This window comes from Rhinoderma darwinii, chromosome 6 (genome assembly GCF_050947455.1).
Source record: "Rhinoderma darwinii isolate aRhiDar2 chromosome 6, aRhiDar2.hap1, whole genome shotgun sequence".
Lineage (NCBI taxonomy): Eukaryota > Metazoa > Chordata > Amphibia > Anura > Rhinodermatidae > Rhinoderma > Rhinoderma darwinii.
Window position 1 is genome coordinate 73,940,867 of NC_134692.1, and position 12,117 is coordinate 73,952,983.

Genomic DNA, 12,117 nt, shown 5'->3' on the forward strand with positions numbered 1-12,117 from the left:
TAATTACAGTGCTCCCAAATACTAAACTGCCTAATTAAAAGTTCAGACACACGCAAAATAGATGCGAGCGGCCAAAAGCTGCCTGGGGGAAAAAAACGCTTCTGCCTCCCATTGAAATCAATGGGAGGCGATTTTGTCAATTTTTTGTAGCGATTCTGACCCTTAAAATTATTTATGTTTCTCATGCTTGAGAAAGATCCTGCTGGACTGAAACGTCGCATTGGGTGAATAAAGCTCTTATTTGTATTTTGGAAGTGCTGCCTCACTTTCTTATTTTTGCCTACTCCAAGGGACTTTGGACCATGTCCTATTGAGGTGTGCGCTCATATTTTTGTTCAGTAATGAAATATTGTGTTTGTTTAATGAAGAATTTATTAATTCAGCTTATGGAAACCCAATAGGAATTCAAGCTTTACAATGTTCAGGATATTCAGTGATACAAATCTGTTTTCACAAACCATTCTGAAAGTCCTGGAGTTCTCATTATGATGTGAGTCTATTTTAATTTTCGCGGGATTACCCGCAGTCTTTTACCGACTTTGAGAAGTCTGTCGATGACCCCAAATAACCCCTAAGTGCAAGGACGCAATCATTACTAAAGGAGGTTTGCACTCTGGCACATGGAGGCCCCGAGATGCACCACAATTGAGGCACATCTTTGGGGCTCCGTGTGCCAAACATCATTTATTAAATTTTTTTAAATAAATAATTTTAAAAAATGTCTTGTGGGACCCCCTATTTCATAACCAGCCTGATACAATAAAGCAGAAGCCTATCATTACCAGGGTGGTACGGCCCACTTTTTTTGGCATTCCCAGTCAAATAATACCAGCCTTCGGCCACCCCAGTGCGTGTCCATTCCCTAGATTGTTGGGTACTGGATTGTTCCCGGCTCTTCACGGTACCCCTGGTGGTGATGGGTATGGGTGTAATGAAGGGGGGTTAGTGTTAGCCTTTTCACTGGCTAACAGTAAGCGCCACCTTAGTAATGGATGCCGTCAATCAGACAGCGGCCATTACTAAGGCAGTAGTATTTAAGATTTTAATAGAGACACAGACATTGCAGAAAAAAATTATTGAAATAAAACCCCTCCCACACACAACATTCATTAACCATTAAAAAAAAATGCTGGTCATCGAAGTAGTCCAAAGCGATCCTAGGGAACCTGTAAAAAAGCACACAGAAAATTACAAAACCCATTTATAAACCTAAATAAACAATATAATTATTATACTTACTACTCCAGGTCCAGCAATGTTTCACCGACACAGTAAATCAGCCAATTACTTCTCATTGGCTGATTTACATCACGTAAGCCAGGTTACTACATTTTATTAGCCTACTTTTAAAAATAGGCCAATGAACTCTAATTACCCCGGTGTTTGATGCACAAAGCTCCGGAACTGTGCCTCAATTGTAGCGCATCCCGGGACTTAGTGCGCCAGAGTGCGGGACTCCTTTCTGTAATGATGGCGTCCCTGTACTCAGGGGTTTATCGCGGTCATCTGCAGACCGCAAGAATCCCCTTGTACGCCAGCGAGAGTGCAGGAATTTTTACTCACTCGCTGGTTTAGGGTTACTCTCGGTCATTGCATGAATGAGAGTTAAATGGCGACCGGCTATTTACTAGGAAAATAGTCGGCCGCCATTTTTAAGGATTCACCTGAAACTAATCTCAAAAGATCAGTTTTCTGATGAAATATAAACTTTTGAAGGTTTCAGGTCAAATCCCAGCTCTACCGAACCATTTTGCTAATCTCTACAACCCATAATTTATATAGAAAAAATGGCATCCAATTTTAAAATCACATTGCACAAACTTAAAAGGTTATTCCCACCTTAGACATATCCACAGAATATGCCATAAATGTGTAAAAGATGCGGGTCCCAACTCTGGGACCGACACCTAACTGCAGTGTTGGCTCACAATCCCCAGGGTAACTTTCCAGGGAGCTTAAAGAGGCTCTGTCACCAGATTTTGCAACCCCTATCTGCTATTGCAGCAGATAGGCGCTGCAATGTAGATTACAGTAACGTTTTTATTTTTAAAAACCGAGCATTTTTGGCCAAGTTATGACCATTTTTGTAGTTATGCAAATGAGGCTTGCAAAAGTCCAAGTGGGTGTGTTTAAAAGTAAAAGTCCAAGTGGGCGTGTATTAGGTGCGTACATCGGGGCGTTTTTAATACTTTTACTAGCTGGGCGCTCTGAAGAGAAGTAACATCCTCTTCTCTTCAGAACGCCCAGCTTCTGACAGTGCAGTCTGTGACGTCACTCACAGGTCCTGCATCGTGACGGCCACATCGGCACCAGAGGCTACAGTTGATTCTGCAGCAGCATCAGCGTTTGCAGGTAAGTCGATCTTACCTGCAAACGCTGATGCTGCAGAATCAACTGTAGCCTCTGGTGCCGATGTGGCCGTCACGATGCAGGACCTGTGAGTGACGTCACAGATCTGCACTGCCAGAAGCTGGGCGTTCTGAAGAGAAGAGGATGTTACTTCTCTTCAGAGCGCCCAGCTAGTAAAAGTATTAAAAACGCCCCGATGTACGCACATAATACACGCCCACTTGGACTTTTACTTTTAAACACACCCACTTGGACTTTTGCAAGCCTCATTTGCATAACTACAAAAATGGTCATAACTTGGCCAAAAATGCTCGTTTTTTAAAGATAAAAACGTTACTGTAATCTACATTGCAGCGCCTATCTGCTGCAATAGCAGATAGGGGTTGCAAAATCTGGTGACAGAGCCTCTTTAAAGCCCTTTTGTTGCTCTCAAAGCTCTTTGTCATGGCAGCCAGAAATTGAGCCAAATTTACACAGTATGGATTGAAATTAATAACACTTTTTACTTGTTTCCTTTTCGTCTCTAGGCAAAACATTATATGCTGTATTTAACGTTTTGGAAAATGATCTAAGTGGCTGCAAATACATTGAAGGCAACCTCTCAATCAAAGTGTCTCGAAAAGGCACAACAATCAGTGCCCTTGAAGCAGACTGGCTAGAAATGACAACATATTACTACAAGCAGGGGTTTTCTTTAATTGATTCTTTTGTACATTGGGAAATGCTCAGAGGTAAATTTGGGATTTTTCTTTCATATATTTTCTTTTATTTAATTAAAATGCCAATTTAAGTGAACTAATGGTCAGATTACCACATTGCATTCAGACTACTTTGATTATTTTAGGCTTCGTTCACATCTGCGCTAGGGTCCCGTTTCGATGCTCCATCAGAGCTTTCCGTCGGAACAGGACACTGACACAAACGGAAACCAAAGGATCCGGTCCCAATTGTTTCTGTTTGTCTCAGTTGTGCAGGGGTTCCGTCGTTTTGAAGGAATCAATAGTGTAGTCGACTACGCTATTGATTCCGTCAAAACGATAGAACCGTTGCACAACGGAGACAAACGGAAACTATTGGCCCCCAATCCATCACCAATGAAATCAATGGTGATGGAAACGGAAACATTTGGTTTTCGTTTGTGTCAGTCAGGGTCCTGTTCCGACGGAAAGCTCCCACAGAACGTTGGAATGGGACCCTGGCGCAGATATGAATAAAGGTTTTTTTTGTTTTTTTTGCAGCACTCAAAACTCGTGAGTTAAACGTCATTATCATATAATGGATTAATAGTTTCATTTCTTTATAAGATATGTGGTCCACTTGTTAATCAAGGGAAACCACCCTGCACAACATGATAGAATAAGTGGAAGCAATACAACTGTCCCACTGCAATTCAGAAGCTCAGCTAAGATGTTAGGCGTTTTTTTGTTTGTTTTTTTAAAATCTTGCTATTCCGTTACCAATAGCTGCCAGCAGAATTGTTATTACTGCTCTGTTCTATAATATAGGCTTTAAGGATCAGTTCACAAGTAGCAGAAATAGTTGGAATTTTCCTTTCAGAAATTCGGCAGCGTTTTCGCAAGAGAAATTGAAATGCTTCAGATTGAGAATCTGGACCACAGCTCAGTTTTCGCTTGTCTCTTCTGCACATCTTTTCTGCAGCGTGTTGATGAGATTTATTAATACGCTGCGAAAATTCCACAGTATTTATGCTATGTGTGAACTTTTGACCAGTGGTGTTTACACCTCCGAATCTGTCCAAAAAAATTCACCATCGAGGAAAATAGACATCCCAGGGTATTCATTAAGGTATATGTTGGAAAGTAAGCGTTCTTTGGTTATTCTAAATTTTTGTTGGAAGATGGTGGAAAAAATAAAAATTTGTTGTTGTTTCACCTGTACTTTTTTTGTACACTTTATATGCTGCTTAGCAATTTAGCAATATCAACCTAACATTTGTATGGCAACTTCTCCTGAGTACATGATACCCCACTTGTGTACAAAACTCACTTCTGGGTATGAAATGGTGTCCAGAGGCAAAAGCACACCTTTTCTTCTTCAATGTGCATTTTTTGCACGGCTTATTTTATGGCCCTTTAGTGGCTTTGCAAGTTGACTTGTGGTGGTAAGACACCAAATCTGTCCACTAAATCCACCAACGAGGAAAATAGATATCCCAGGGTATACAATAAGTTATATGTTGGAAAAGTGGAACAGGGAGGATAGAAAATATGACACTATATTTAGTGTGTATATATATATATATATATATATATATATATATATATATATACAGTGTATGTATATGTGTTCTTTTTGCTTCACAATAATAGTATTTCAGGCTGCTGCCACAATCTGTCTTCTCTCTCCTCAGCAAAATCGCTGTGACAAGAAAGTGAAGGATTTTGTTAGATAGGGAGAAAAAAAAGAGAGGAGCACTTCATGTGTGGGGAGTGTTTGGGGGGGGGGGTTGTTTGTAGTTATGCTCACCTTTTTTAGTTGTGCAGTGAGGCACAACTACTCAATGCGTGTTATAGCCAATGTGTCCCATCCACGGAACTTGAGTCGTTCCCGGGTCTCTTGAAGGAAGCTGGTAATTCAATAGGAATAAAAGGTATAAAAATGAGTAGTTACTCTGAGACTCTCTGTGGTGCTGTTCCGCAGGAAAAATGCAAAGGCTCTTTTGTCTTCATGTATAAAAGAGTGTTATTGCATAAAAAGTAATTGCAGTGCACAAGATTACGCGTTTCGAGCCCGAACCGGGCTCTTCATCAGATGCAAACACAGTGTTTGTATCTGATGAAGAGCCCGATTCGGTCTCGAAATGCGTAATCTTGTGCACTGCAATTACTTTTTATGCAATAGAACTCTTTAATACATGAAGACAAAATAGCCTTTGCTTTTTCCCTGAGGAACAGCACCACAGAGAGTCTCAGAGTAACTACTCATTTTTATACCTTTTATTCCTAAGAAAGTGAATTGAGATTCAACAGTGGCAAAAGTTTGTTTGCAAAACAAATTTTTCTGCAGCCATCATGAGGGTGAATCATGATGATTACATGGTGGCAAACTGAACCTACTGGTTCAGTTATCACTGGACAGGGTCAGCAGAAGGGAAGGGGTGGGAAAATCTCTGGGCAGAAGGGGAGGGGGAGGGGAAGGCGAGGGCATACCTCTCAACTTTGAATTATTGTAAAGGGGGTCAACCGATATAGCGTGCGTAGCATGGCAAATGTTTTCTTTTAAGCCCCACCTCTAACCCTGCCCAATCCCTGCCCATGCACTTCCGGTTCAGCCTACACAGTATCATGCTCCCATAGTGCCTCACCACAGTATAAAGCCCGCACACAGTATAATGCCTTATATTGCCTCCCACACAGTATAATTCCAAATAGATGCCCCTACACAGTAAAATGCCTCAATAGCTGCCCCATACAGTATAATGTCCCCATAGATCCCCATATAGTATAAAGTCAACATAGATGCCCCATACAGCATAATGCCCTCACAGATGACACCAAACAGTATAATGCCCACACAAATTCCCCCATACCGTATAATGCACCATAGCTGCCCCATACAGCATAATTCCCCCATAGCTGCCCCGTACAGCATAATGCCCCCATATCTGCCCCATATAGTATAATGCCCTCATAGCTGCCCCCGTACAGCATAATGCCCCCATAGCTGTTCCCATACAGTATAATGCCCCATAGCTGCCCCCATACAATATAATGCCCCACAGCTGCCCCATACAGTATAATACCCTTATAGCTGCCCCAATTCAGTATGATGCCCCATACAGTACAATGCTTCATTAGCTTCCCCATACAGTATAATTTCCTATAGCTGCCTCAATACGGTAAAATGCCCCCTTTGCTGCCCCTAGTGCCAGTGCCCACATAGTGCCACAGTGCCCATGTAGAAAGTGCCATAATGTTCCTTATAGATAGTGCCCATATAGTTCCACAGTGCCCATGTAAATAGTGCCACACCCCCATGAAGATAGTGCCACCCCCTGTAGACAGCGCCATTGGGGTTTCATCCAGTAGCGGAAACCCCAGTCCGATCATTGGACTTGCTGTGGCTGGGTTTCTGCCCCAGATGAAGCCCCTGACATCACTGTCCATATATGGACAATGATATCAAGGGCTCCCTCTAAGTGCGGAATCCATGGGCTGAATGTCAGCAACGCTCTGGCTGGGGATTCCACTCCTAAAGGGAGCCCCTCATGTCAGTGTCCATATATGGACAGTAACGTCAGGGTCTCCTTGAGGAGCGAAATCCCCGGCCAGAGTTACGGCCGCCTAGGACAGAAGGGCACCACCCGGAATCTGGGACTTTCTCACTGAATCCGGGATGGGTGGAAGGTATGGGGGAGGGGGCAGGCAGGGGGAGCAGCATCTGATCTTTACAAGTCCTACTGACTGCTCTGTGATCATCATAAATAGTTCATTTATGATTGTCACAGAAGTGATAATGGAAGCATTTGGTTCCATTATCACAGGGGAAGTTCCTGACATCAGCCCTGCATGGAGGTGTCGGCTGTGAACTGCTTCTGACAGCGCTATCACATCGTGCTTCAGAAGTAGTATTCACATCACTGTGATCATCATAAATAGTTAATTTATGATGGTTACAGTGGTGAAAACGGAACCAATTGATTTTGTTATGACAAGGGAAGTCCCTAACCATACCCCTGCACCAGGGAGACGGCGATGAGCGTTCCCAGATGGGTACACTCTGCATTTTGCTGAATGCCTTCAAATAATGTTGCTGCTACACAAGGTATCCGCATTTAGGGTACTGCTTCACTGGCAGGGCATTCATTCTACAGGATACAATTGTCATTATAGCCAAAAATAGTTTATTTTATCTAACATTAGCATGCTAGAAACGCTATAATGCAAGAGTCTTGAAGTATAGTAACAGCTACGATGGCAAGTTCTTATAAAGGATTAATCACTCATTGTTGCAAATAACAAGGATATAGGAAAATAGATCATCACCACCCTTGTTTTCCTTCCCGTTAGGGTTTTACTTGCTGTAATAAGAATTGCACTTGTCAGTTACCAAATATTTTTCTGGCCCCCACAAAAATAGATTAAATTAGTAGATGCTGTACCTACTTGGTCACACATTGCAAAACATAAATTCAATATGTTATCTTTTCTCTTTACAGGAGAACAAACACCAAAATCATTGGATGGATTATTTGTCTATGAAGATGAAGCTCCTCGAGTTACTGCTTCAAGGAACAGAGGAAATGATGCTATAATAGTAGAACAATGGACGGTATTTGAGGTAATAATTCACTTGTACTCATTATATAAAAAACTTTTTGAACAAACCTTCAAAGTGTAAATCAACTTTTAAACAGTTTAGAAATGTCATAGTGACGTCAGAAGTTGTTTTTTTGTTTTTTTAAATAATTATTTATTTAAATATCAAGTTCCAAAAAAGCATATTGGAACCACACATCCTATTCCACAGGATGGGGTTTAAAGATACAAACATATTACCAAAAATCCAGACCATTATAACCCCACCCCAGCGGAGGGGAGAAAAAAAAAGTTATTTTCATTTTGGTTTAGCCACACCTTCCATATTAAAAATGTTTTATACCCCTGGCACTTTTTCCATTTTTACCAAATTATCCACAGGCCTACTCCATTCATTAGTGTGGGTGGTTGATTGCGTTCAGCTTTTCACTGTTTTAAGCCTAGCCTGAAACAGTAACCTAATTATTGCCCTCCTTTTAACCCCTTGTAAACCCAGAAGTTTCACTCCACCCAGTATACAAACCACTGGATCACGGTTTAACTGTATCCCAAAAATTTTATTAATCGGTGTTAAAATTTCTGACTAGTATCTAAAAAGTTTAGGACATTTCCAATTTAATTATACTAATCCTGCATGTTCTTCTTCACACTGTTGCCATTTAGTTAAGTCTAATAATCCTACTTTATTAAGAAAGGCTGGTGTACGGTATAATCGGTGCAAAAGAAAGAATTGAGAGTCCCTGTGTGAGGCCCTAAACGAGACCATCAGGGGACTCTGCCCTACATGTTTTCGCCACTATTGCTCCAAAATCCCTGCCCCATGTATCCCTAAAAGCTAACTTGATATTAAATTGTCTTGCCTTCAATAATACCCTACTTGTTCAGGAGATGAACCCTCCTATTTTGTTGTCTGCAATGACTTTATCAGAAGTCTCTGATAAGATTTTTTTTATAACAATCATGGGAGGGTGATGACAGTATCGCACTTCTCAACTGCGATACTTTTTGTTTTCAATACGTTTTATTGAGATTTTACAATAAGAAATAGATAAATACAAACCTTTCACGCAAAAGATGGACAAGTAACAAGCATCATATGATACAACAATGAATAAGGAACAGGTATCACAGAGTCTCAGCAAGACAAATAATAACTATAAGTAGTGGAAGGGGAAAATAAAAAAAAAGGGGGCGGGGTGAGCAGGGGGAATCAGAAAGGGTATGTGGGTGAGTCTGTCCGAGGTTTGGGAAATTATTACAATTCAGTAATTGTGGTGGCAGGTACGTGAGGGTAGGTGTATCTGATCCAGGGCTGCCAAAGTTTCTAAAACGTAGTAATCTTGTCGAGTAAAATGCTGGTGAGCTTTTCATTAATAAATATTCGATCCATTCTGGATTTGACGTCGTAAAAGTAACGGAGCGGTTTTTCAAGGAGTGGTCTATAGTCATTTTGGCGGCTAGAAGAATGTAGGAAAATAGCTGAAATTGTGCGTGTCTAAGCTCAGGGGGTTTGAGATGAAGGAGAGCAAATTTGGGATCTTCGCGGAGAATTATACCAAATAAGCTCTGGATCAGACCAAAACCTCATTGAGGCACCAACGCTGGACTAGAGAAGAAAGTGAAACCTCTACAGGGTTGTGATCAGACCAGGGTGTGCTTAAAATCTTTGCTCTAGAGCAAAGTGGTAATGATCTTTGGGGTGTGAAAATGTGATCAATGCGGCTAAAGGAGGAGTGAGTGCAGGAGTAGGAGGGGAAATCTTTTGTTGAGGGATTGAGTTCACGCAAGATATCATCGAGGTCATGGAGATGTAGCATGTCGCTGAAATCAGAAGAAGGCGTATGGGGTGTAGATGCACTTAGAGCCAGCGATTTATCTAAGGATGGGTTAATTATTAGATTTGAGTCACCCATGATAAGGGACCCTGGCGATGAGCGTCTATGAGCTTAAATAAGTGGGCAAAAAAGCATGTCTGGAAGTCATTGGGGCCATAATAACCTACAAGAGTCACATCGACATCATATAGCGTTCCCACCAATATCACATAGCGACCAGTAGAATCAATAATTTCCTTGGTACAGATGAAAGGGAGATTCCTCCTAAAGGCAATAACTACTCCTCTTCTCTTCTCATGGGCGTAAGCACCATGGAAGATGGGAAAGTGCAAGATCAAGTATTGTGGCCGAGAGGCGGCAGAAAATCTAGTCTCCTGAAGACAAATGATGTCGGCGTGACAAGTTTTGTAGAAGTGGAAGGCCTTTTGGCGTTTATGCGGGAGTTAAAGCCTTGGACATTGTGAGAAATTATTTTCAAGGTAGGTGAAGCCATATCAAGGGACTAACAGTACTGATATTAATCCCAGACCGACAGGGGGAGAAGGGAAGAAGGGAAGGAGAGAGGGGGAAGGGAGAGAGAGAGAGAGAGAAGAAAAAAACAAACAAAAACAAACAGATGTGTAAATCGAAGAACTTGGTGTGCCTGGAGTGGCAATGACTTTCGATTGCCAGGGGTCGGCAGCACCTGGGCACAAAGTTGGGGTAACAACATTGTAGTTGAGGTGAACAAGAAAGTGTAACAGAGGTGTTAAGGGAAGGGGCGTAGTTGTCATCAGCAGTAAGTGTAAATTAGAGGTGAGCAATATCATTGACAGTAATATAGCGGGCCGGACATATAGTGCTACCAAGCGGCGAAGCAAAATGTGTCTGGCAGGCTGGACAGTGGAGCACTAGGTGGATAATGAACTGGAAGTTCATATTCTGTACAGTACGTAAGGGAGAAAGCACAATGCATATAATGAGTACGTGCCACATATGTTGCAGTGGCAGATGTATACTAGAGGATAATAACATCATGGACGTTAATACAGCGGGCCAGACACATAGTGCTACCAAGTGGTGAAGCAAAATATGTCCGGCAGGCCGGATAGTGGAACACCAGGATGATAATAGGTGGGAAGCTCATATTCTATACATTAGGTAAAGGTGAAAGCACATAGCATATAGTGAGTAGGGGGCAGATATGTCACAGTGGCAGGTGTGTACTAGAGATGAACAGTATCATAGACATTAATACAGCAGGCCAGACACACAATGCTACCAAGTGGCGAAGCAAAATGTGTCTGGCAGGCCGGACAATGAGTCAATAAGCATTTGAAAGGGAGAAGGAAAAAGGGAATTACGCATTACATACATAGAATACAATCGAGATATCGATTGCGGTTGTTCAGAGGGACATATCATAAAATCATAGAAAAGTGAGTAGAAAATAATAGTTTTGAAACAAAGATATATATCTGTTATATTGAGAGGAACAATCCACATAAGGCCAATGATTACCCAAATTCGGTAAAGGATACATAGCTTGAAATAAGAATCAGTCCCGGTGTTGGGGAGACAGCATTGTACAGGATGCCAGAGATTAGTGTGGGCAACAGTCGAGTATAATTCCAAGTCAAATGGAGAAAGGTCATTCAGACCATAATGATAGATTGAATAATGATAAGGGTAAAAGTACTTATCCATCAAGTAGGACCATCTTGGGATCCATTCACGGTGCTTGGTCTCCCGGTGGGCTGCGATGGTTTGCAAGGAGACTCTTTGTCCCAGATCGGGCGAAGTCGAGGTCCATCATGAGAGGACCGAGAATGTTGGCTTGAACAATCTGCATCAGCAGGCAGGAGTTGAAGGGTGATCAAAAGTTGCTTGAGGTCGTCAGCAGTGCAAGATGAGTAGGATTTATTGTCCAGGGAGTATTGGAGCTTAAAGGAATGTCCCCAGCGGTATCTGATCTGGCGTTGTTAAAGGACGGCAAGGAGAGGTTTCATGCTGCGTCGTTTCTGAATAGTAATAGGAGAAAGGTCGGCGAATATTTGATACCCATAGCCCCGGAATGAGAGGGTGGATGCGGCCCTGGCCTTTTGAGTCATGGTTTCCTTAGTGGCATAATATGTCCGTTTCACCACTGTGTCGCGTGGCTTAATGTCCGATCTTTTAGCGCCGAGGGATCTGTGAACACGGTCCATCTCCAACCTGTCTATAGGTTGGTTTGGCTCCAATTCTTGGAAGAGTGCTGTAATGGAGCAGTTCAGGTCCTCATAAGATTCGGGTAGGTCTCTGATTCCAAGGGTGCCCCTTCGTGCACGATTTTCAAAATCCTCCAAACGTAGCAATCCGGAGTCTAGTTCCACTCTCAGGGAGTCAAATTCAGCGTCGTGCACAGTTAGGACTTAAATGGTGTCGTCCATTTTTGTTTCCAGAACGTTCGTCCTGGCTCCCAACTCACGTATCTCCTCTGTGAGGTCCCTGGACAGCTTAGAAGCTGTTAGCTGCAGTTCCTGTTGAAGTAACAGCTTGAATTTCCGAAGCAGGGAGGCATCCCTGGTGGAAATCTGCTGCTCGGCTGGTGGTGACCCTTCCTCGTGGGAGTCAGTAATGAGCTCAGGTTAGGCCTGCAGTTCGTCCTCTTATATGGCCGAGATGGCGGGAGAGTC

At 42.3% G+C, this 12,117-nt stretch overlaps 1 protein-coding gene across 1 annotated transcript in view; it reads left to right on the plus strand.

Annotated features, from left to right (window-relative positions):
• RFTN2 (raftlin family member 2) overlaps nucleotides 1-12,117 on the plus strand; it is a 104,111-nt gene that overhangs the window by 57,635 nt on the left and 34,359 nt on the right. Inside the window, exons 5-6 of the mRNA XM_075829945.1 lie at nucleotides 2,877-3,080; nucleotides 7,529-7,650. Of these exons, the coding sequence (XP_075686060.1) occupies nucleotides 2,877-3,080; nucleotides 7,529-7,650 (326 nt within the window). The remainder of the gene's footprint in view (nucleotides 1-2,876; nucleotides 3,081-7,528; nucleotides 7,651-12,117) is intronic.